This window comes from Lissotriton helveticus, chromosome 3_1 (genome assembly GCF_964261635.1).
Source record: "Lissotriton helveticus chromosome 3_1, aLisHel1.1, whole genome shotgun sequence".
In the NCBI taxonomy this organism is placed as follows: Eukaryota; Metazoa; Chordata; class Amphibia; order Caudata; family Salamandridae; genus Lissotriton; species Lissotriton helveticus.
Window position 1 is genome coordinate 244,697,265 of NC_136061.1, and position 26,219 is coordinate 244,723,483.

At 49.6% G+C, this 26,219-nt stretch overlaps 1 protein-coding gene across 8 annotated transcripts in view; it reads left to right on the forward strand.

Annotated features, from left to right (window-relative positions):
• NF1 (neurofibromin 1) overlaps positions 1 to 26,219 on the forward strand; it is a 2,143,703-nt gene that overhangs the window by 1,711,027 nt on the left and 406,457 nt on the right. For all 8 annotated transcript variants that reach the window (XM_078679713.1, XM_078679719.1, XM_078679717.1 and 5 more), the window contains 4 exons: positions 10,270 to 10,410; positions 18,400 to 18,526; positions 20,097 to 20,228; positions 20,731 to 20,866. In XM_078679713.1, the coding sequence (XP_078535839.1) occupies positions 10,270 to 10,410; positions 18,400 to 18,526; positions 20,097 to 20,228; positions 20,731 to 20,866 (536 nt within the window). The remainder of the gene's footprint in view (positions 1 to 10,269; positions 10,411 to 18,399; positions 18,527 to 20,096; positions 20,229 to 20,730; positions 20,867 to 26,219) is intronic.

A 26,219-nucleotide genomic window follows, 5' to 3' on the forward strand; every position in this document is an offset into this window, starting at 1 on the left:
GGCATTTAATGCCTTGATTGAACGGGCGGCTGCAAATCACAAGGTGGAGATGCATGCCGACCCTGTGGAGGTTGACTTTTTGTTTGATACATTCTCTGCATCGGAAAAGACTGTCAAAACACTGCCAATGCTTAAAGGGGTTCTCAAACATGCCAATGACATTTTCAAGGAACCCACCAGGGCACGGGTGGTCAACCCACGTATAGAGAAGAAATACAGACCGGCACCTGGGGACCCTGCTTATATACGAGGCCAGTTGCCTCTAGACTCTTTGGTCGTCTCCAATGCCCGCAAGAGGGCGAATTCACAGACAACGGGTGAAGCTCCTCCCCCGGACAAAGAGTCAAAAGTGCTGGAGGCAGGGGGCAAAAGGGTGGCAGCACAGGCTGCAAACATATGGCGCATATCCAATACACAAGCCCTGTTGGCTAGATATGATAGGGCGCATTATGACACCTTGGAACAGCTTCTGCAACACCTTCCAGACAAGTTCAAAGAAGGAGCTGAAATGTTAATCCAAGAGGGCAAGCTCATTTCTAATGCAGCTATTAAATGTGCGCTTGACGTTGCAGATACGGCAGCAAGGGCGGTGAACACTAGTGTTATGTTGAGGCGTCAAGCTTGGCTCCGCATCTCGGGGTTCAAGCCCGAGATCCAAACAACTATCCTCAACCAACCTGTCAATCCGGACAGATTGTTTGGCCCAGAGGTTGACACCACCCTTGAGAAAATTAAAAAAGACACTGAGACGGCTAAGTCCATGGGTGCACTTCAGTCTCAGCAATACAGGGGCAACAATTTTCGTCGCTCAGGTACAATGGGTGTTGCCAGAGGTCACTTGGCACAGCAGACAAGTTTCCATAGAGGAGGCGCCCAGGCCTCTTACCCCAAGCAGAATAGAGGTGGTTACAGAGGGAACAGCGCCAGAGGCAGAGGCAACAATACTTCCCGTTCCTCTGCTGCCACCAAGCAGTGACTCCCTGTCACTGCCCCCCGACCATCCATCACCTGTCGGGGGAAGACTCCAACAGTTCCTGCCAGTCTGGAGAAACATCACCACAGACAGGTGGGTAAGGAAGCTTATCCAGTTCGGGTATTGTTTGGAGTTAACGTCCACTCCCCCCAACATACCCCCAAAACAACGTCCTATGTCGGCAGAGCACTTGCACTTGTTGCAGCAGGAGATTCTCGTAATGCTGCAAAAAGGAGCAATAGAGCTCGTGCCAGTGGAGGAGGAAGGCACAGGGGTTTATTCCCTGTACTTCTTAATACCAAAGAAGGACGGCTCACTCAGACCCATTCTGGACCTGCGCCCCCTCAATCTATACATACTCTCGGAACATTTTCACATGTTAACGCTACAACAGGTTCTTCCACTTTTAAACAAGGGAGACTTCCTCGCAACCTTGGACCTCAAGGATGCTTACTTTCACATACCACTCCACCCATCCCACAGAAAGTACCTCCGGTTTACCATACAGAACAGGCATTACCAGTTCAAGGTCCTACCCTTCGGAGTGACCACTGCCCCCAGAGTGTTCACGAAGTGTTTGGCGACAGTGGCGGCGCACCTCAGAAGACAGAACATACATGTCTACCCTTACCTGGACAACTGGCTCGTTCAAGCCAAGTCGGAACAACAGTGCGCCGCAGACATGTCCCACACTATTCACCTTCTTCACGGTCTGGGGTTCTCCTTAAACTATCCAAAGTGGCACCTCCAACCTGCCCACGTGCGGCAGTATATGGGCGCGACCATCAATACTCTGGCTGCCACAGCACAGCCAAACCCGGCGAGGATCGACAACATACAGTCGCTAATCCAGAGGTTCAGACCCCAACACTCACTCCCAGCGAGAGTGTTCATGCAGTTGATAGGCATGATGGCCTCCTGCATCTTCATAGTCCCGCACGCGAGACTGCATATGCGTCCGCTCCAGGAATGTCTAGCACATCAGTGGACGCAGGCTCATGGACAGTTGAAAGACCTAGTGTTGGTAACCGGTCGGGCATACAACTCTCTGCATTGGTGGACTCCACACAACCTTTGCAAAGGCCGACCGTTCCAAGAGCCTGTACCACAGATCATCCTCACGACGGACGCCTCTCTCCAGGGTTGGGGGGCTCACGTGCTCCACTACACGGTGCAGGGACTATGGACGACACAGCAAAGGAAGATGCACATCAACTGCCTGGAGTTGATGGCGATCTTTATGGCGTTAAAGTCCTTCAAAGTACATTTGTGCAACAAGGTCGTGCTGATCCGGACGGACAAAATGACGGCCATGTACTACATCCAGAAGCAGGGGGGTACGCACTCTCCACAGCTGTCTCATCTGGCTCAGAGCATGTGGAAGTGGGCCATTCAGAGGAACATTTTCCTCATGGCGGAACACCTTCCGGGCAAGGACAACAAGATGGCGGATCTGCTCAGCAGGTACAGCCATCAAATGCACGAGTGGGAGATACATCCATCTGTACTCCGCCCGTACTTCAAGCAGTGGGGTCATCCAAAGATAGACCTGTTTGCCACAAGGGAAAACGCAAAATGCCAAAGCTTTGCCGCCAGGTTCCCTCACCCACAGTCGCAAGGCAATGCGATATGGATGAACTGGTCAGGCAGATTTGCGTACGCTTTTCCCCCAGCACCTCTCATTCCGCTGGTGGCAAGGAAGCTAAAGCAACACTCGCTGACGCTCATCCTGGTTGCTCCAACGTGGGCACGCCAACCATGGTAGACCACGTTTCTAGAACTCTCCGTGGTACCGCATCAACGACTGCACCTCACGCCCAGGCTCTTGACGCAGAACCATGGCGACATTCAGCACCCAGATCCGCAACGGCTCAATCTGGCGATCTGGCTCCTGAAGTCCTAGAGTTTGGCTACCTTAATCTGCCTCCTGAATGTATGGACATCATCAGAGGGGCAAGGAAACCCACTACCCGAGCTTGCTATGCAGCGAAATGGAAGCGTTTTGTCATCTACTCTACAGAGCATGCCATAAATCCGCTAGATGCATCCATTCCCAACATCATTTGCTACTTGTTACATCTTTACAAATCCAATTTAGCGTACGCTTCCATCCGAATACACTTGTCAGCCATAGCAGCTTATCTTCAGAACAGGCAGCACCTCTCTGTTTTCAGGGTGCCTGCCATTAAAGCTTTTCTAGAAGGGCTGAAGCGGGTCATTCCTCCCAGAACCCCACCCGCTCCAATTTGGAATCTCAACGTGGTCCTCACTAGGTTGATGGGTCCACCCTTTGAGCCTCTACATTCATGTGAGATTCAATTCCTGACATGGAAAGTGGCTTTCCTCATTGCCATCACGTCTCTCAGACGTGTTAGTGAGCTACAGGCGCTCACTATACAAGAGCCATTTATTCAGGTTCATTCCAACAGGGTGGTGCTCCGCACTAACCCCAAGTTCCTTCCAAAGGTGGTGTCGCAATTTCACGTCAATCAGTCAATTGAACTGCCCGCATTCTTTCCAAATCCAGAGACGGTAGCGGAAAGAATGCTCCATACCTTGGACGTTAAAAGGGCGTTGATGTACTATATTGACAGAACACAACCATTTAGAAAAACACAACAACTATTTGTTGCCTTTTCCGCTCAGCACAAGGGCAACCCCATTTCCAAAGCGGGAATAGCCAGGTGGATTGTTAAATCTATTCAGATTTGCTATCAGAAAGCTAAACGCACTTTAACGATCCCACCCAGAGCACACTCCACACGCAAGTTAGGAGCCTCCATGGCATTCCTAGGAAACATTCCTTTAGAAGACATTTGCAGAGCAGCCACGTGGTCCACACCACACACGTTTACCAAACATTACTGCGTAGACGTGCATTCCAAACAGCAGGCAGCTGTAGGACAAGCTGTTCTCAAAACTCTATTTTAGACTTCTGCAGCTGGCACGGGCGGCCGCCGTTAATGGAGGGACTGCTATGTATTCTATGCACAAGATATGAATTTAGCAGCCCACATGCCTCGAACTGAATATGCTACTTACCAGTATGCATCTGTTCTTGGCATGTAGGGCTGCTAACATTCATATCGCCCACCCTCCTCCCCGGCGCCTGTAGCAGCTGCAGATTGCTTCTTGCATTCAATCATTAGCATGGACATCTTTAACACTGTCATACTCCATCTTTGCCGCAATGGCTAAAAACAATCTGGGGATGGAGTCGATGCCCATGCGCACTGTAGTCCAGGGGAGGAGCCACCTATCTTGTGATACTCCGAAGACTCTTCCAGGACAACAATGTGCAATCATCCGGACCCAACACTAGGCGGCGATCTATGCACAAGATATGAATGTTAGCAGCCCTACATGCCAAGAACAGATGCATACTGGTAAGTATCATATTCATTTCTTTGGGACGTGTCATACCCTAAGTGGGGTACCTGTAGCTATTGTATAGCTCTGTTCTATGCTGGGTGGGTGTGGACTCCCTTTTGCGGGTTCCTCATCTCTCCTGGCGTCTCTGTAGTCCGCTGGTGCGGTTTCTTTGATCTTGTCTGGGCGTAGCTTGCGCTGCTCCAAGTTCTGTCATTCTCAGTATCCGCTGCATCGCTGGACCAACTTGGGCATGCCGTCTGCGGCGTTTTGCTGTGGTGTTTTCGCCCTTTTTCGTCTGGCGTTTCGGCCTGGTCCTCTGCCTGGTGTTCCGGGGGGATAGAATTTCCAGGTATTTCTCCTCTTCTCTTCTGGCTGGTCCCACTTCTTTTCGTGGGTCGGTTTGTGTCTCCCTTTGGGGTTGTTCTGGATTTCCCTGGCCCTTGTCTTCGTCTTCCGGTCAGCGTGGTCTGGGCGCTCGGTTTCATGGTACTTGCCGGCTGGGCACGCCTGCTTTTTCTGGTCCACAGCCGGTGACTCTGGCGTGTGCCCTTGTGCTCCTGCCTGTTGTTTTGCTGGAGCCTTGCGAGACTACGTCTTTCTTCTCACGGCGTCTTTTCTGGAGTCATTCCTGCCTTGTCCGCTGTCTCGAGGCTGAGGCAGGTCCAGCTGTCCCCTTCTCTGTGTGTTCTCCTGTGGAGGGGAGGGCTTTGCCTCTGTTTCTATCTCTTCTCCTTGGAGTTTGGGGTGATTCTTTTCTTCCTCTGTACTCCTATGCTGTTGTTTGTCCCACCGTGGCGTTTTGCGCTGATGTCTCTGGTACCTTGGATGGGCTTGGGGTATCCTGGCCTCCCTTCGCCTTGTCCTTGCTTTCTGCTTGGTGGGGGCTGGGCCACCCTTCTTGTCCCCTTTACACATCCCCTGCTGGGGCCCTGTGGTTCTTCCTGCTAGGAGGCTCTTTCGCAGGCCCTCCTCCCTTCTGGGTATGGCTAGGGTATGTATTCTACGTTAAGGAATCCGCGGCTAGTAGTCTATATCAGACGTAAGAGTTACTTACCTTCGGTAACGATGTATCTGGTAGAGACGATTCTAGCCGCAGATTCCTTCACGACCCGCCCTTCCTCCCTGTTCTGCGAGGACCTTCAGCTTGGTCTTTTGCACTCGCCTGCCTCCAGGTGGTCTTGTCTCCTGCGAGTGTCCTCTTTCGCTTCCTTCCTAGTGGGATGCTTGTTCTGTTTGTTTGATCCACTCCTTCCTTTCTGGTGATTGGTTGGTGGGTTCATGGGTACTTCTGCGTCCCTGCACCCTGTTCTTCCAGTGTGGGGCCTACTCATGCTCTTACCCCCTTTTTCATTGCTTGAAATTTCTGACTCCTCTGCAGCCCTAGGGGTTGGGGTCTCTTAGCTGTGCCTCGACCCTTAGCACTTTACAGGGAATGCACCTCTCCTTGCTGGTGTTTTCTTGAGGTGAATTGCATTACTCTTCAGTTCTGGCCTTGTTGTCTCTCACTGTTTTTTGACTGAGGTTGCAGGCCCCTTTCTTCTGTTGTGACATTTGTCACATGTTTTTCTGCCCTCAGAGAGGATGTTGTATTTGCTTGCAGGGTTGCATAGCAGTGGCTGTGCTCTACTCTTTTATGACTTTTGGTGCCACAGTGCCTGGCACTCTCCCGGATGGTGATGTTCCTCACCATTCGTTTCTTCCCTTTCTGTTTATCGGATTTTTTCGCACACTGTTCCCATATTCTCACAGTTTTTGTTTGTGATGGCCCTGTGTTGTGGTGCAGAAAAGTTCTCAGAAGAAAACTGATGTCAGCGAGCCGGGTTGGGGCTAATGTGACCTCGCTGACGTCATGCCCGCGAACGGCATCAGGGAGGAGTCACGCGGTACTGCCCCCGGCGCGCAGAGATGCTGTGGCAAAGAAAATTTCCCCGATCCAGTCTCACGCTTGGGGATAATTCTACATTAAGGAATCTGCGGTCAGAATCTTCTCTACCAGATACATTGTTACCGAAGGTAAGTAACTCGTACGTTAGCATCGCTCTATTGCACTTCGGTTGCAATTGGCTCCAGTTGTGTATAGTTCTTCCAGGCCTTGGTAGGGATTCCTTACATGCGGCCTCTGCCACGCCTGCCCTTCACGGGGGTGCTTTTCAGCGTCACAGTGCTCCTCTTGTCCAGGGTGGCTGCTCTTTTTTTTGCTGGCCCATGTTCTGTTCACTTCAGGCACAGTTCTTTCACGGCTGATGCTCTGTCATCGTTTTGCGCCAGGGAAAAAGCCACTGTGCAGCACGCTTCTTAGTGTTGCCGCAAACTGGGAGTGCACCTTGGTATGATTGCTATCATAGGGTACTTGCTTTGTTGTTTCTGCTGCTGCGGTGCTGGTTCTACCCTCCCCTCTAGGGTTGGGTAATAGTTTCTCGTCCTTCAGCCCCTAATGGGCTTGTTTTTTGAAGGTGGCGTCTTCGCCATATATGTCTCTGATGTACATTGCCTTGTGCCCTTGATTTCTGGGCACTTTCCCAACAGGAGTTTTTCCCAATTCCCTGATGCTTCAACACAGGTGTTTTCCACTGCTTTGGGTTCCTGCTATAACACTCTCAAGGGGAGTGTTCTCTTCAGGATACTCGCTTATTGGGTCCATGGGCCATTAGGTTGGTCCTGACTGTTTCCACTATCGTGTCTGGCTCCATCTCCTCATCCGTCTTGTGAGGGACCATTGCTTCTACCGGGAGGGGGGCTGATGTCGCTTATGGGTCTGGACATTGTTCTGTCCGTTTCTGCGTCCATGTGACTGTTGGTACTTTTTGCGTACCCTGGTCTGTTACATTTTTGCGCGTATTTCTTCTTACTCTATTCTGCTCTGTACTCTTACATAGCAGAGTCGTACAGGCAAAGGGCCAGATGTAGGACACCAAATACCGGTTGGTAACGGCCGATTTCGGCCATTACCGACCGGTATATGGTGTTTGACATGTAGGGGGCATTTCATTTACAGAATCGGTATATTTACCGATTCGGTAAATTTACAGATTCTGTAAAATACCGAATCTGTAAATTTACCGAATCGGTAAATCCACATGTAGGTGGCACGGCAAACAGTGCCACAGGCATTACCGATTCGTTATTTACCATGTAATACAATTGCATGGTAAATAACGAATTCCAGTGTACATGCACATCTGTGCATGTACACCTGTGCCATGTGGCACACATACATGCCCTAAGGGCATGTATGTGTGTCATATGGCACACAAGCCAAAATCAGGGGTGCAACGGGGTGTCAAAGTGACACCCTGTTCCCCTTGCAAAATCGGTAATTTTACCGAATCGGTATTTACCGATTCGGTAATTGACATTGATTCCTATGGGCCTGTAGGCTCATAGGAATCAATGGCAATTACAGAATCGGTAAATACCGATTCGGTAATTACCGAATCATACAGATTCAGTAAATATTACCAAATTTTTACCTACATCTGATTTATCAAATCTAGAATACCAAATCGGTAAAATTCGGTATTCTAGAGTCGGTAAATCAGATGTACCTACCTCTGGGCCAAAGTTTCTTCATGCGCTGTCCGTGGTCCTCGACCCGGTCTGCTCCTGCGACGTGCTCTTATGTGGGTGTCCTGCTTGCCTGGTACCCCTTTTTTGTCGGTTGCCTTCTTGCTATTGCGTCTCTCGCATCTAGGTTCTCATGTTACTCTACAGGAAAGTTTTTTTGTTATACTTCATGTCGTTCTAGCGTCCACACGGTATGCTTATGTATCTTCCAGTTTTCCACTTGACTATCATACCTACTGTAGTCCTGTTTTCGGTGCTTAGGCTGGTTGCCATCAGCCTTTTCACATGTCCTGTGACAGAGCGACTATGTACTGGTGTGTCTTCTGTTTTTAGTACTTCCGGCACTTTCTGCCCATGGATCAGAATCTTGCCAATGCTGCCCCTCGTATTTTGGCAGGTGCAGGTTTCAACAGTGCTTTTTCCACTAGTAGTGCATACTGTAACCGGTATGCGCTGACTCTGTCATACCAGTTGTCATCTCTCTGGGTTTTACTTACTGTTAGCACGCCGGATCCTGCCGATCCATCGGACCCTAGGTTCAGTTCCACTTCTTTGCGAAGTCATGAACTTTCCCTTTCACACCGTCATAGCTAGCATATGTTTTCTTTTTCTCACCCGGTATACATAAGGGGGTTTTCCGGCTGTTCTTTGACAGCTGGTGCTGCCTTTGCCTCCGAATGTTTTCTGCTCTTTTCTGAGCTTCATGGTCTGGTGTGGCTGTGCCGGATTGCGGTTCCCACCGTGTTTCGTCACCTTGTTGACGGTTAAGTTCTCTCGGGAACTTCATGGGGTTCAGTTGCAGTTCTGCCTCCTCTATGGGTATGGCTTTGGCATCTATTCTAAGTTAAGGAATCGGCAGCTAAATGTCTCTATCAGATGGACGAGTTACTTATTTTCAGTAACGATTTATCTGGTAGGGACACAGTCTAACCGCAGATTCCTTAACGCCTGCCCATCCTCCCCGTTCAGCGAGGACCTTTTCAGGTTGGGCTTTCTACATTCGCCTCCCTCCGGGTGGCTTGACCGTTCTGCGGGTTGACATTTTCACTGCACTCGGACACACAATGCTTCATTCTGTTTCATTGCTCTAACCCCCTTAAGATGTTCCGGCTCGCTCGCCACAGTGCACTCCAACTAAAAGTTTACGCCTCACCACTTTCAAATGTCACCAGCCACCACTTGGAGCTTTTGAGAATGGGTGGTATGCTCGTGTCCTTTACCACCCCATGCCCTGGGTTGTCCAGTGTGGGATCTACTCATGTTTTCCCACCCTCCGCTCTCCCCTTCTCCACCCCTTTGGGGTATCTTACCTCCCCTGCGGTCCATTGGTTTGAAATCTTTTGGCTGTGCCACATTCTATAGGTCTCTTATTGGGAATACGACGTCTCTTTCGGGTGTCGTCTTCTGGTAAATTGTCCTTGTTCCTATAGTGGAAAAAGTACTTGTTGTCCTTGACAGTGATACATTATTGTTGCGGACTTTCTGTCGTCTGCCATGTTTTTTTTCACATCTTCATCTGCCTCCAAGGGCTGTTTGGGCTTCACTTTTGCTGGGTTGCTTCTCAGAGCAGTGCTCTATTTCCCTTCATTAGTTTTCAAGATACAGTTCCCGGCACTGTCCTTCATGGTGCTGTTTTTCACCATTCAATTTCTTTTTATTTTTCATCCTTTTTGCGCACTGTTCCCGTATTCTCATAGTTTTTTGGTGGTGGCTCCGCATTGTGGCGCGGAAAAGATTCTCCAACGAAAACTGACGTCAGCGCACCCGGAGGGGCATATATGGCTCCGTTGACGTTACGTTCGTGGACGACATCAGGGCTGAGCCGCCCCCAGCACGCAGAGGTGCTGCTGCGGAAAGTTTACCGGATTCGGTCGGACACCTGGGGATATTCTAAGTTAAGGAATCTGCGGCTAGACTGTGTCTCTACCAGACACATTGTTTTCGAAGGTAAGTAACTCATTCTTTTTGTCTTTTGCAAACCTGTTATTTAATGTTCAAAGCAATTGAGTCAACAGTTAGAGAACATTGTGAGCTTTCACAAAGTGGAGCTGCTCATTTCTTATTCTTACACTTTGTCCAATCCCAATCGCTCAGTCTAGTTCCATCCTTACGCTCCTACCAACCAAGATTTGAGAAGGACCAAGAAATGGTCAAATGGAATGATGTGTTGTTCTTGGCTAATTTATAGCTCTGTGATCTTCTCACAAATTTTACCATAGTAGTTCCCAATTCTGCTGCATACTAATTATCTCCATTCAGTCATTAGTGCCCTAGAAAAGCTTTTGTTTAAAAAGTTCTGTAATCCCAGATTTTGTCAAATGCTGTACTGAAAGAATTCTGTTTTCAATTTGTGCCTTCAGGACTCTCACATGCACAAAGCTCTTTTTTGGGTTGCCGTGGCAGTGCTACAGCTGGATGAAGTCAGCCTGTACTCTGCAGGAACGGCACTCCTTGAGCAAAACTTGCACACTTTGGATGGTCTTCTTGTTTTCAATGAAAAGGTATGTCTGTTTTTACTCACTAGATGCACGCTATCCACTTATGCATTGTGTTACACCTTATATATTTCAATCAATCTAAATTCGCCTTACCTTTCACCTCCACTTAATGCGTTTCTGGACATTTCTTCTTCTGCTCCTACTTGTTTGCATTATTTTGTTTCGTGTCTGTTTATTTGAGAAGGTCATGGGATGTTTGTTTGAAGACACAAGCCTTCAATTTTACCATTTGAGCAAAGCTACAAAATGTGTGTCATCATTATGAGCCACACAATGTTATGATACCTATGATCAAGAATCTTATATCGCAATATTCTCTTATGTGATGTTTAGTCTAATTGCACAAATATTTTGCAAAACGTCAACATTATTGCAATAAATGTCCAATAACAAGGGCTAGATAAGTGTAGTAGTGGTGTATTTTTTATTTTTAATCTTTAAGGCAGTAACACCATTTTTTTGGCTGTTATGATGTGTTCTTGTGCCTTTAATATATGATTTTTCTTTTCATGGTGCAACCTGTAGATGGTTTAAGAGCTGAGAATCTGACCATTTTATTGATTTTCTTCATCGTGCTTGAAGTCCGGAGCCCTTGAATAGTTATGGTATATTGGACTCTTGAGTCTCATTCAAACCCTCGGAACTTGGAACATAGAGTTCCTGGAACTTGAATGTGAGCAGAATTTTCAATTTGAAATAGCTAAAAAGGTAAAGCATTAGACATGGAGAGAAGCTAAACACAATCTGAATGTGCTGACAACAAGCCTTAGAATAAAATACTGTCTATCAGCAGTGTTTCCTGATGGTAAAATTGTAAATTTGATGGACCCTGTATACCTTTATTCTTCCACTTAATCAATTATGTGTAATCTGAGAGGAAGTTCGTATTTTGATTCCTCGATTTCAAGAATTTAGTTTAGTCTTTGTTACAATATATGCTGCTTACCCAATTGTGTAAGCTGAGATTTATATCTCTTTGACAGAGTAATGGGCAACCTGTGTAAGGCTTACATGTCAATGTTGTCTAAGAAAAATTAGATTCGACGTAATTGAAATAACTAACAGATGAAGGGTGTTCATAGGTTTCTGTGAAAGCTGGGTAGAAGCATAACATCATTATACAAGTTTAGCTTACACAACGCTCACCAGTGTCAGTTGTACTCATGCGGAAAAGGAATGACCATGCAATGAGCATTATAAGTTGAAAATATTACTTTAAGCCAGAAAGTTCAGCTTGAAAAGAACTACTTATTGGTTCTTTTTCTTCCTCTTGCTAGGCTTTAGGCGGGTTATGTGATACCTGTTGGAAGGTGGATTATGGATCCTAAGATCTCCATTCATCTCTTATATACGTTTTTGTAATCATAGCTTCCAGGCTCTAACTTTTAAGCAGTTCGTCATTATGACGTCCTAATTGTAACAGTTGTTGAAGATTCCAAAGGAATTGCAGGACTGCACGGATAATATCCACAGCCAAATAAATATCCAGTGACACTCATGCCCTCGCTATGCCTGGCCACTCAGCTGAACCTTCCCACCTCAGCCTGTCAGATTGCTTCCTTCTTCACTAGTCTCCCATTTATGCATCATCCACCCCATCATATTCCTTTCCTGGGTGACCCAGTCTGGAAATGCTCATGTAAAGAGGGTATCCTCTAACCGATGCAACCACTTGCCTGACGTTTCCTAACCTCCATCTTTCAAGTCCAGGGTACTTTTCTGTACTGACTATTGGCCCAACTCAATTGCCTAGTTATCTATTATGTAAACAGCTGAATTGATTGTGATGAGGTGTGGCTGGTGCCACTGGCATAGTCCTCTTCATGTTGAATGAGCAAGTTCTAAGAGAGCTGAAAACTTCCCTCCCCCCTTATTGGCGATGGAGGAGTCTTTGTGATAACCATTTTTTCTAGTTATTTCGTCAGTAACTACTATGCTACCTTGATAAACCCTTTTTTAGGTCTCGCCCTGGAATAAGCATCCAAAGGATGCCTTCCAGGGACGGAGACGTATAGTCACCTGTCTGGAGGGAAGGACGGACGAGAAGGTGCACGCGCTTCTCCCCGGCTGGATTCAGCTGCTTGCACGCGCACGTCGGCTCCGTCCACATTCACAAGAATTCCCGCGCCGTGCACATCCCCACACATGCATGCATGCGCATACACACAGAGACACTCGCTCGCACACACTCTCTCCCTCCCCCCCGCAGTCATCACACACGCATACACACACGCACGCATACACACAGACTCCAAGACACATACACACACGCACGCTCACACACATACAGAGCCCCCCGCCGCCCCACGCACACACACATGCCCCCCGCAGCTCAGTAAAGGCCCCCACTCACCGGTACTTGTCTTCAGGCGAGGGCTCGTTGCAGGCGGCGGCGGTCTCTTCCTTCTGTGCGTGCGAGGCTCTCTCACCTCACGGGAGCCCGCCCGGGCTTCCGGTGTGTCTTCACGTCCCGCCCCCGGCCTGCCTGACTTCCGCCCGGGATTGAAAACCTTGTTATTAATAGGTACAGTCCAGAACGTTATGGTTTGACAAAATACTTCCCATAAATGTCCTTGAGCTCGGATCAGAAGGCATGCGTGTAGAGAGAGGTGCGCGTGTTTCCCCGTTTGTTGACAAATTAATGAATTGCATGTGCTTCAGGACATCCGTACTTGGATTTGTTCTTTCGAGACGGAGGCTGCAGTCCTTTCTCTGGTTCGATTCTCGTGCATGTTCAGGGGCCATGTTGGACGATCACACGATATGTGTTACCTTAGTTTCGATGTTAGACAGCTGTCATGCTTTCTTAGTAGTATTGCTTGTTAGACACACGGCCGGAAGTATTAACACTGTATCCCTTTAAGAAACACACATCAAGCGTAACCAATAGGTAGACCTCTTACATAAATAGCCCGGCAATTGACCTGCCCAAACCTTTTCAAACAAACGAAGACGCCGCATGCAGCCTATGTGAGAGGAAGCCTCGTTTTGCCGGTAAGAGCGCAGAAATACATCAAACCAGCCCCGTTAGAATGAGAAAATAAACTTAGAATATCGGGTATGTAATTCTCCCTTTCCCCCGATTCCTTCAATACAGATACATGGTCACTCTTGGGTGTCACTCTGAATATCCACACGCGGCATTGAACTCATACAGCGAACCAGGCTGTCACACCCTTTAGGTAAGATCAATCGAAATCCTTAATCTACACCTGAGAATAGAAAAACATACATTCCTAATAGCCATTCCCTTAATTACAGGCAGCCTCTGTACGCAGTTTACCGTAAGGATCCAGTGAAACTACGTCTCCCATAAAACCCCTCGCCCGTAATTTCTCTGCCGGCCGTGTGTCTAACAAGCAATACTACTAAGAAAGCATGACAGCTGTCTAACATCGAAACTAAGGTAACATATATCACCGTGGTTAGAAACTGTGCTCTCATCATCTATATTAGTAATAATCAACTTATATTTATAATATGGCACACGCTGTTTCAATCTTTAGGTAGCGGCTATCCTTTCATTCTGCGCACTGTGCGTCTTTCTGCTAGAACAGAACACTATCGCTGCAACCACAGTTTATCAGAAGAGCTAAAAGCCCAATAACCAAGACTACATAGAAAGCGCCATATCGCGACTGCCTCTTAACATCTGAATTAAGGTAACATATACCGTGTTTAAGAACTGTGCTCTCGCTATTAAGACTAGTAACAGTCAATCTATACTTGTATCATGACACACGCTGTTTAAATCTTTAGGCAACGGCTATCTCCCCTTCCTAAATGTTTGCACATCTTGGCAGCAGCCTACTGCCTATAATCAGCCGATGAAGTAGATTGCGCTCCAGGCAAGCTGCTGAAATTCAACTCCAACAACCTCAACTACATGGTTTATTTAAACACACCACGTGCATGTGCTACTACTATAAAGGATTGCATCTGTGCTCCAATAATAGTATAAATCCTGCCATGCATAATTGACCCTTCCTCTACCTTGAATGTGTGGTGGCTTTCTTTCGCCACACTCTTCTTCCGTGCAGGCAAAACATCAAAGAACCAGCCCGAAGCAGTCGCATAGCTGGAAAGTTTTCCTTTGCTATAGGAGTGACATTTCCATGAATGCAGCGTGCTTGTGTGTGACATTTTCTTGCATGTTCTATCCATGTTATAATGTTAATTCCTGAAAGATACTTGTGCATTACAAGGGACTAAAATATACACTGAATAGGTGATCTGTCATGTAGTTTAGTAGTGAAAATACACATTTCTTGGTTTGTACATTTTTTTATCATGCTATGAGCCACTTTACATCATTCTAACTGAATTGAGTTGTACAAATTGAAAAGCAGTACACATTTTAACTAATAAGGTTCCATAAATGAGTGATATGAATAAACATGTCTCACATGAGCACACAGAGGCCTGTTCTATTTACATCTTCGGAAATAATGGTTTCCAGTGCAGCTTGTATATTGTTTTGCAGCAAAAGATCAGTGTAGAGAACAGTGTTGTACAGAGGGCGTTACTGATGAGAACGCTTCTGTTATATTCTAGGTTTCATGTTTTGATATGTATTTCTCAGCTACATTCTAGGTTATAGCTTTCTATAGCATTCTAGCTACAGACAGGAGGCCCCCCCCCCCCCCGCGAGGAATGGAGACCCCGCTGGCAAAGGCAGCGCCGGGGTCTCCCAAGAGACGGACCGCCTGCGGAGCCAGCTGCAGAAGGCGTACTACCTGCTGATCCACGCCATGCACGACCTGCCCGTGGAGCGGCGGAGCCCCCTCCCCTCGAGCACTCCCTCCCAGGACCGCATCTGCACCCAGTCCTCCCCCCGGGCGCACTGCTCGTCCGGCGAGGCCAGCCCCCAGTAGGCATCGGACAGCGAGTCTGCGGCCCCAGCCTCAGGGGCCCTCCCTCCGCGCCGCCACCACTGGAGCAAAAGTGAGGAGACCCTGGGCAGGGAGGGGGCCCTGCCGCCGCTTCACAGGTCCCTCATTGACAGCGGCATCCAGTACGGCCCTCTGCCCCCCCGCCCGAGGGACAGGCAGGAATGTGGAGGTGGGCCGGACAGTGAGGAGGAGGAGGAGGAGGAGGACTCCCAGTGTCCAGCTGCCGAGGAGCAGGCAGTGCGCTGGGGGCGTGCAGCTAGCGGGGCTGGCCATCCATCACGTGTGGACAAAGAGTGGCTGGGAGGGCTTGGAGACCCCGATCACAGCCCCTCAGGGATGGGCAGCCGGCCAGATGGCCCCCTCCGGGCCTCTGGGGTGACGGTGAGGAAGATGCAGAAGTGGATGTACAAGGGCCGGCTGCTGTCCCTCGAGATGAAGGAGCGCATCATCGGCGGGGCCCTGCGGCCCGGGGTGCTCAGCCCCAGGGACGAAGGGCGAGGAGGCGGCATGGTGCCGGGGAGCAGCGGACAGGTATGCTCTGTCAAGATCAGGACTTTAAACTTCCTCCATGTAGTAAGTTTTCTTTCCACCATCGTTGTTTTACTATTATTTTTTTTTGTAATTTACGTTTCTGACGAGCTTTGTTTTTTGGTTCTAAAATCTCAACTTGTCCCAGGCCAGGTCAAAGTACCATGTAGTGATGTGTGTGTTTTCTTCGTGCACTTTCCATTTCCCTATTCCAGAATGGGGACGGGGTTCAGGGCAAGAGTGCATGTTAGAAATCAGAACCCACTCTTTAGGTACGGACAGCACAATCTCTCAGCAACCTTTGGTATGAGTGGGCCAAGTGGTGCATGCTCCCCGCGTCACTCACTGCTGTTGGCAGCGCACATTATTGACATGTTGTCTTTTCCGTTAGTAAATATATCAATCGCTTCAACTCCTATAGACAAATCCTGTCCTGTCACCTGTTGTGTTTGTGTGTGTAGTGCGCCCGGCGTCTTAGGGAAGAGGCTGCTTCTGAGCACCAGTTCCATTGTAGAATGTAAGTGCATTGTGTCCTGCACACGTAGTTCCCTCCCTCATGTGGGCAATGTAGAGGCTGTCTCCTTCTATGCTGTCTTTACCCTGAGCTGTGAGTTCTCTACCTGCTTTTTGGGTCTCGCTGGAAAAGCATCCGTAAGGATGCATCCAGCTGGAGACCAGTAGCGATCACTGTGGGAGGAATGACGGACCAGAGGGTGCCCGCGCTTTTTCTCTCCTGGATTCATGTGCGCGCACGTCGCGTCCGCGTCCCGCGCCGTACACATCGCAGACAGACACTCGCTCACACACACACACCCCCTCTCCCCCACAGTCACACACACGCACTCCAAGACACATACATACACACACACACACACACACACATACACAGGCGCCCCCGCGCGCGCGCGTACATGCTTCCCCCGCCCCCCGCAGCTCAGCAACGCACTCACCGGTTCTCCTCAGCTGCAGGGCCCGGCAGCAGGACTCGTCTTCCCTCGTTAGGCACCGGGGCGGAGGGTAGGCTCCTGCCTGCTCCGGTGCACGGCTCCAATCGCGGTCCTGTTTCCTGTTGTCGCGCCGGCCTGCCTGACTTCCTGGTCGCAGGCCGGCAGAGTAACGAGGATGTTTTGCGGTATTTATTTATGTATTTAATTATGCATTTTTATATAGCGCAGACTTTACCCGAAGGCGGTATTTATTTATGTATGTATTTATGCATTTTTATATAGCGCGGACTTTACCCGAAGGCGATATTTATTTATTCATATATTTATGCATTTTTATATAGCGCGGACTTTACCCGAAGGCGGTATTTATTTATTCATGTATTTATGCATTGTTATATAGCGCGGCTTTACCCGAAGGCGTCGGAGGCTTCACAACAGGAACAGAAATGAAACATAATGAGAAACATTACAAAAGAACAGGTTGCAAAAACATACGTTACTTACATAAGGTAATAGTGACAATTGTGAGCAAACAAAATACATGAGGTAGTAAAAACTATGAGCAACCAAAAATACATGAGGTAGTAAAGGTAATAGTGACAATCGTGAGCAAACAAAATACTTGAGTAAAAATTGTGAGCAAACAAAATACATGAGGTAGTCAAAAGTGCACCAGAGGAAATGAAAGTGACAAGTGTGCAGTTATAAGAGAAAACAGAATATGATTAGAGGTATAGTCCTGCAATAAGTGCTAGACACTCAGGCTCAGGAACAAGCGTTACATGGGCAAGGTGGCACTTGTGCAAGTATCAAAGTTAGCCCGGAATACAGTACCACTGTCATCACAAAATTCTTAAGCACCCTGCAACACTGGGGATTTACAGGAATCCAAACACCAGCGTAAAGTACTCGAACAACAATAACGTCTGTCTTATAAATGTCACCAAAAAATGTTAATATTTCACTTCTGTTCTTGGATTTTCGTGAAAATACAACACATATTGCATTGCAAATGCTATAGGTGTCACATTTGTGAAAGTTAAAACTATTGGCATTGTAAATGACAAAGCTATTACTTTAGCTATTACTATAGCTATTTTCACAACCAACACATAAATAAAAAAAATGTAATTCGCAATACCAATGCTCAAACTTTCCTAATGCGAGACCTATTGCATTGCAAATGCTTGTTCTCACTAAGCATGTCTTTTTAGTTACTGTCCAGTTGCGTTTCTTTGTGACATACTTTTTACAGTTGCACAAGCTGCAAAAAGAAAGGGGCCTAGTTGCAAAATCGAGTGCATTTATTCTTGTGCAGTGTAAACTCCCAACTGACTAATCACTTCCTTTTTCATTTCTACCCTCCAAACTTACTGACAGTTGCACATATGTTCCGCTTGTGTTTTGTGAGAGATGTTGTTGCTATTTTAACCACATTTCCAAGGTCCCAAAACTACTTCTGTTACTTGAATGTGATCCAAAATTGAGTGCTGTAGAAACATAGTGAATACTGCAGTTCGTCTTTCAAAAGAAACTATAAGCTGGGCAGTGATGCCTTGCAGCTGAGTTTGTAGGTGGGAAGGTTATTGTTTCGTTTAAAATCTTTAATTATTTATTTTTAACAGAGTCCTGAGGAAGTCTTTATGGAAATCAGGAATCCGTTGGAATGGCACTGCAAGCAAATGGATCATTTTGTGGGATTAAATTTCAATTCAAACTTTAATTTTGCACTAGTTGGGCACCTTTTAAAAGGTAAGGGTTGAACTGAATGTTGTATTTCAAAAGGGCAAAGGCTTCCTATCCGATTGCAGGAATGTAATGTCCTGAAAGCACTATTTAGGCCTTTTTGTGTGAGATAAATATACCAGGCTAATCAAATGATTTCCTCAGTGAGGATATGAATTTGCTTTAATCATTTAATATGCACCGTTCCCTGTAGGTTTGTTTGAATGGGTTTCACAACTAGAAGTCATTAGGAAATGAAATAGTTGTAATTATTTTGAAAGCCATTATTAGAGTGTAAAAGGATTGTTATGATGATTGCATCGTTTTCGCCCTTATGGTTCTGTTTTTGAATGTCAGAAGTCCGAAAAAGAAGCTTTCAATGAGAACGACTCACTTTATCATTTGACAAATAAGTATTTAAAGTAATTAAGACAAATGGCCTGATTTATAGTTTGACGGATCTATCGCAATAGCCACCGACGTACATCTCCGATGGCCGAACAGTCTAAGGGCCATCGGAGTTTTGCCCGTTGGTCTGCCTACCCTATTTAGAGTGGGCAGATAAATGGCCAGTTTTTACTGTCCAACACCGCCAAGTAAAACCTAGCTGTGAGGGACAGTGAAACCTGTTAAATGACCCACACGCCATGGGAGAAAACTCCCATGGTGCGGGGGGAGGGGGAAGAATCACTGTATTTTTTTTATTTTCAAAAAGAAAAATTTGCTTTAGGATGTGGCTGATGTGAAGGATTCCCTACCGGTTGCAGGAAGTGACTTCAGTAGCTTGATGTTTTTGGCATAGTCTTTGGAGCACCAAGTTGCTGAAGGGTTTAGCTTGTACTTTCCGGTTTTAGCTGGAATGTGGGTGTTTATAAAGGTCTCCTGAAATGTATATAACTAGTCTAGAAGAGTTGAAACTCGATGTAGATGAGGAGGTGGCATTAATATTAATGCTTGGAAGATCACAGTCTAAACAAGACACAGAGATGGTTAGCTATTATTGTTTACTAAAATCCAGCTCCAATAAGTCTAAAATGATATTGTGCATCTCAAAATGAGAAGAGAGTGCACATACACGTAAGAGATGGCAATACAAAATGGAAGGGTTGCATCAGGTTAAGCTGAGACCAGAATTAGAGCCTGGATGGTACTAGAGAAGAGAAATAATGGCTGGAAGTGTGTGACGAAGTCCCTGAATAGATAAAGAGTACAGAGAGCAGTACTTACAGAAGACTCTGCTAAAGATGGCAGGTTGTGAATAAAGGTCTATTATCAACAGACAGTTCCATGCTATAGCAAGCAAAAGGGGAATCTTTTGTGCAGATTCTGGAACCTGTTTAGGTTTCAGGTATTAGTCATCAGGACTTAAAAATGAAATGGAAGTTTAAGCAGCGTGGACCATGCAGGGCAGTGAATGGTGATGTAGCTTTAGTTTCTCACCGTCAAATGATGTCTGTCAGCTTTGCCACTCTGCAACGTTTCTTAAGTAATTAGACTAAATAGAATTTAGTGCTGATTAACATCTTCTGTGAGTAGCTTTGTTACATTCAATAGACTATTCTTAAATGTAAACAAACGTATCTCTGGTTTTTCATAGGATACAGGCACCCATCTCCTACCATAGTAGCTCGAACAGTTCGGATTCTACACACGTTACTTGCACTAGTTAACAAACACCGAAATTGTGACAAATTTGAAGTGAACACTCAGAGTGTGGCATATTTGGCAGGTATGTTTATAAATTAATTTATTTTTAAATGCGATGATAAAGATTGTGATTGGAGGCCAGATCCAGTTAGTGTTGAATATGTTCAGTAGTTGTTAGCTTCGACAGTGGATAGAAATGGCTTAAAATTACTTTACCATGCAAAACTTGTCCATTCCTTGTTGACAAAAAAAATCTAGCCTACCCTTTGAAATAATTGAATTCTTGTTCCTACTTAGGAGAATATTTCCTAAAATATTACATAGTTTGATTTCTTAGATCTGCGTTGCCTCTTGTTTTCAGGGTGTACAGAGTGGGGAGTTTTGCCTATTATGTTGGACAACAGAGCTCATCTTATGTCGCATTTCAGATACATTTCTGAATCTTATAGCATGTTCAAAAAATTCCTGGACTAAAGAACACATTGAGAAAATGTGTTTTCTTGGTTATTAGTGTCTGCTATGTAACTAATCATTTTAACGATCTTTCCAGTGATATGTGGCTCTCTTTAATGTTTCTTTCTTAGCTTTGCTTACGGTGTCTGAAGAGGTGAGAAGTCGCTGCAGTCTCAAGCACAGGAAATCCCTTCTGCTGACAGATGTTTCAATGGAAAATGTTCCTATGGATACATATCCTATACATCACAGTGATCCAAGTTGCAGGTAAGTGGGCTTTCGGCCTAAGGTTACACTGTAGTATTAGGGACATTGATGAAACTGATCAATCTGAAAGAAACAGGTTAGTATTAGATTCCTTACCTTGGAATATCCCCAGGCGTCAGTCTGGATCCGGAAACTTTTGCGTAGCAGTACCCCTGCGCGTCGGTAGGCGTCGTCTGCAGGCGTCCCCTGCGGCTCCGCGTCGTCGGCGTCGTGCGCCGTGATGACGTCGCTGGAGTATATAGACGCCGCCTCCGCGCGCTGACGTCAGTTCTTCTTTTTTCCGCGCCAGTTAGCGCAGATCCGAAGAGCAGTACTCCGGTCTTTGACCTAGTTTTGTTAACTTTACCTCTTCTTCAAGGTGCCGGTAGGATGCCCGGGTTTAAGAGTTGCGACGGGTGCGACCGAATGATGTCGGTCACCGACCACCATCGACTCTGCCTCCGGTGTCTGGGCGCGGACCACGACGTCGAGTCTTGCGTCGACTGCCGGGCCTTGACAGGTAAAGCTAGACGGGAGCGGTCCCGCAAGCTGCTCGAACTCCGAGTGTCGGCCCCGCGTCGAGAGCGGTCCCGGTCCGGTCGGAGGTCGAGGGAGCGGTCGAGGGAGCGATCGCGGAGCCGCCATGAGCGCTCCGGGAGTCGCCACCATTCCTCCGGTTCATCAGGTAAGCGTCACAAGAGGTCGGGGCGTCATCATCGTACCCCGACTCCCCCCGACGCCCGCGTGATGCGGCCGGGGGTTCGGGCGGCCCCGCGTGGGTCGCCGACGCCGTCTGCCCCATACCCGTCGGTCCCTGGGGAAGGCGCGTCGCGCGAGGAGATTGAGGCGTTCCTCATGGCTATGAGGGCGATGTCTCCTCCGGCGGGGCCTACGGCGCCTGCGGGCCCGTCGGTCCCGTCTGGGAGCCCGAGCAGTTCGGGTGCACCTGCCCCGACGCCGCCGAGTGCTCCGGCCCCGGCGCCGCCGGCGGCTCCGGCCCCGGCGCCGCTGGGCCCTTCAGGGTCGTCGCCGGCTGGTCCTCCGGCCTCCCCGGCGCCGATTCCATTGGGGCAACCCGTGGTGCCGCCTCCGCGCGGCGCCGTGACTCCGCCGTCGGTTCCGGCCGGCGTCGGGTCGCCGGCGCCGCGCGGCGCCACCCCCGATCCCTCTCTGACTCCTGACGCGGAGTCGGACCGGCGTCGTCCGACGCCGAGTCCGGCGCCGTTGGGGCCCATTGGCTCCGAGGAGCCGGTTTACATCGTCGACTCGTCCTATGGCGATGAGGACGAATATGGAGAGGGTTGGGAGGGGTCTGAAGACCCTTTGTCACGAGCCTGCCAGTATGACGTGGACTGGGTAGGTGACTTAGGTGAGGCCAGTGGTCTGGACGAGTCGCCCAACCCTGGGTTTGTCTGGCCTTCCCCTGTGGCGTCGGAGGCGGGGGCTGCCTATTCGGTGGTCCTGATGAGGGCTGCCAAGGCTTTGCGCCTTGAGCTCCCCGTCGCTAAGGTGAAACCTAACATCCTCACCGAAGTATTTAAACCGCAGTCGTGCCCACAGGAGCCTCTGCTGCCATTTAATGAGGCCCTGACGGATGTCCTTTTGGGCACCTGGTCCAGGCCCGCTTCCGGTGCACCGGTTGACCGGAACGTTGCCAGGCGTCACCGTCCGTGTTCGGACGACCCTGCCTTCCTTTCCACCCATCCCTCCCCGGAGAGTCTGGTGATCCAGGCCTCCACTTCCCAGTCCGCATTCCCGTCAGCTCCGCCCGATCGGGAATCGAAGCGATATGACCAATTTGGCAAGAAGGTCTTTTCGTCTTTGAGTGCTGGACTGCGGTCTTGTAATACCGCATGCCTCTTGGGCCGCTACACCCACTCTCTGTGGGACACGGTCGCGGAGTGTCTGCCGCAGTGCCCGCAGGAGGTGCGGGACAAGCTCAACCAGGCCTTGGTTGAAGGCCGGGACGCGGCGAGGTATTCGATTAGGTGTGGTCTTGACACGACCGACTCGCTGGGACGGGCTATGTCCACGACGGTGGCGATTCGTCGCCATGCTTGGCTGAGATCCGCCAACTTCTCGCCGGATGTCCAGACTGCCCTCATGGACATGCCTTTCGATGGCAGTCGCCTGTTCGGTGACAAGGCGGACAACGCGCTTGAGCGCTTCAAGGACTCCAGGGTCACGGCCAAGTCCTTGGGTCTTTCGACCCAGCGCCAGCAGCAGGGTTCGTTTCGCCCCTTTCGTGGCAAAGGAAGGGGCGGTCCCACGCGTGCTGCCAGCCACGCGCCGCAGAACGCTCCCCAGCGCGGTGGCGGCCGTGGTTTCCGCCGTGGTGGCGGTAGAGGGCAGCGGCGAGGTCAGTCCACACCTCCCCCCGCTGCAGCCTCCAAATCTTCCTAGTCCGAGCTTTCGGGCCCATGTGACGCCAGTGGGTGGCAGGGTTCGTCATCACCACTCCCACTGGCGCACGATTACAACGGACAGGTGGGTGCTGCAGCTCGTCCGAAGGGGCTACTCCCTCCCCTTCGAGTCCACTCCTCCAGCCATGCCACCGCAGAACCACCGTGTGTCGGGGGACCACTTGACACTTCTGCAGGAGGAAGTTACGGCCCTCTTGGCCAAGGGGGCCATCGAGCGCGTTCCTGGGCCAGAAGTAGGGTGTGGTTGCTACTCCCACTACTTTCTGGTGCCCAAGAAGGACAAAGGGGGCCTTCGTCCTATCTTGGACCTACGGGACGTCAACGGCTTCCTCCGGAAGGAGAAGTTCAAGATGTTGACTTTGGCTCAGGTCTTGGCTGCTCTAGACCCACAAGACTGGATGGTAGCGTTGGACTTGCAGGATGCGTATTTTCACATCCCCGTCCTGCCGGCCCACCGGCGTTACCTGCGGTTCACGGTAGGCCACGAGCACTTTCAGTTTATCGTGCTCCCATTCGGCCTTACCAGCGCCCCACGGGTGTTCACGAAAGTGATGGCGGTGGTCGCAGCTCATCTGCGCCGGTTAGGGGTTTCAGTCTTCCCCTACCTCGACGACTGGTTGTTGAAGGCGGGCTCGCCCCAAACAGTCGTCCGCCACCTTCAGATGACGGCAGACCTCCTGCACGAGCTGGGGTTTTCCATCAATGTGCCGAAATCACACCTGTGTCCCTCTCAAAAGCTCCTTTTCATCGGAGCGGTTCTCGACTCGGCGCAGTTTCGGGTTTATCCTCCGGAACGGCGGGTCCGGGATATTCAGGCTCTGATTCCCATCTTTCAGCCGTTGTCCCGGATTTCGGTCAGGTTGACGCTGCGGCTTCTGGGGCTGATGGCCTCCTGCATCCTTCTGGTGCATCACGCCAGGTGGCGGATGCGGGCTCTGCAGTGGGACCTGAAGTTTCAGTGGGCCCAGCATCAGGGCAACCTGTCCGACCATGTCCTGATCTCGGAGGGCACTGCGAGACAGTTGCAGTGGTGGCTTACGGACCGCGATTGGGTCAGAGGCAGATCCCTCTCCCTTCCCCAACCGGAGCACGTGGTTGTGACGGACGCGTCCCTCCAGGGCTGGGGTGGCCACTTGGGAGAGGCGGAGATCAGAGGCATCTGGTCTCCGGCGGAGTCCCGGCTCCATATCAACATGTTGGAGCTGCGGGCGATTCGCCTAGCACTGAAGGCATTCCTCCCCTTTGTCAACGGGAGTGTAGTGCAGGTGTTCACGGACAACACCACCGCCATGTGGTACTGCAACAAACAGGGCGGTGTGGGGTCGTGGACCCTTTGCCAGGAGGCTCTGCGCCTCTGGCAATGGCTGGAACGTCAGGGCGTGACTCTGACGGTTCAACACCTGGCAGGTTCTCTGAACGCCAGGGCGGACGAACTCAGCCGTCGGTGCTCGGTGGATCACGAATGGCGTCTGAACTCAGACGTGGCGAACGGCCTCTTTCAGCAATGGGGAGAGCCTTGGTTAGATCTATTCGCCACAGAAGAGAACGCGCAATGTCATCAGTTCTGCGCGTTGGAGTTTCCAAGACGGCACTCGCTCGGCGACGCCTTTCGGCGCGAGTGGAGCTGCGGTCTGTTGTACGCCTTTCCGCCTATACCACTTCTGCCCAGAGTGCTGAAGAAGATCAGGCGCAACAGGGCCCAAGTTATCCTTGTGGCTCCGGACTGGGCTCGAAGATACTGGTATCCCGAGCTACTCAGCATGTCAGTCGGTCCCTCGATCCGCCTGCCCCTTCAGGAGGACCTTCTGTCGCAGCAGCAGGGGACGGTCCTCCACCCGAACCTGTCCAGCCTCCACCTCCATGCGTGGAGATTGAGCGGCGACAGTTGAGGCCATTCGACTTGCCTCCTGAAGTCTGTGATGTGATTCTGGCAGCCAGGCGTCCCTCCACAAAGTCGGTATATGCCTGCCGGTGGAAAAGATTTGTGGCATGGTGCACAGCAAAGTCTGTGGATCCCCCTTTCTGCCCCTCTTTCCGAGGTTCTCCTCTTCCTTCTTTCTCTTGCCCAGCAGGGCTCTGCTCTGGGCACTATCAAGGGCTACCTTTCTGCCCTTTCCGCCTTCTTAAGGCTACCTGATCAGCCATCCTTATTCAAGTCCCCTATTGTACTGAGATTCTTGAAAGGCATCACGCACATGTATCCTCCTGTTCCGTTCGTGATGCCTCAGTGGGACTTGAACCTCGTTCTGACATTCTTGATGTGCGCTCCCTTTGAGCCGCTTCATTCCTGTCCTCTCCGTCTTCGCACTTTAAAGACGGCCTTCCTGGTTGCCATCACCTCTGCCAGGAGAGTGAGTGAGCTCCAGGCTCTTTCTGTTAAACCTCCTTTCTTGTCCGTCCATCCTGACAAGGTGGTTCTTAGGACTAGGCCTTCTTTCCTGCCCAAAGTAGTTTCTGCTTTTCACATCGGGCAGCCCATCACCTTACCCTCCTTCTTCCCGCCTCCGCATCCTTCAAAGGATGAAGAGCGGCTCCATCGTCTGGACCCAAAACGTGCGCTTTCATTTTACATGGATCGCACACGCCAGTTCCGGGTGGATGACCAACTGTTTGTTGGCTACGTGGGTGAGAAGAAGGGAAGGGCGGTTCAGAAACGAACCATCTCTCGGTGGGTCGTCCTGTGCATCAAAGCATGCTACTCTTTGACTCGGAAGGAGCCTCCTGTTGGGCTGAGGGCCCATTCCACTCGGGCCACGGCGTCTACTACTGCCCTGGGCCGGGGAGTCTCTTTGCAGGACATTTGCCAGGCGGCTACGTGGGCCTCGCTGCACACCTTTGCGAGGCACTACTGCCTGGACAGTCAAGTCCGGAGGGATGGCTTCTTTGGCCGTTCGGTCCTCCAGGACTTACTGCTGTAGGTTTGTATTGGTTCGCAGACCCACCACCGGGGT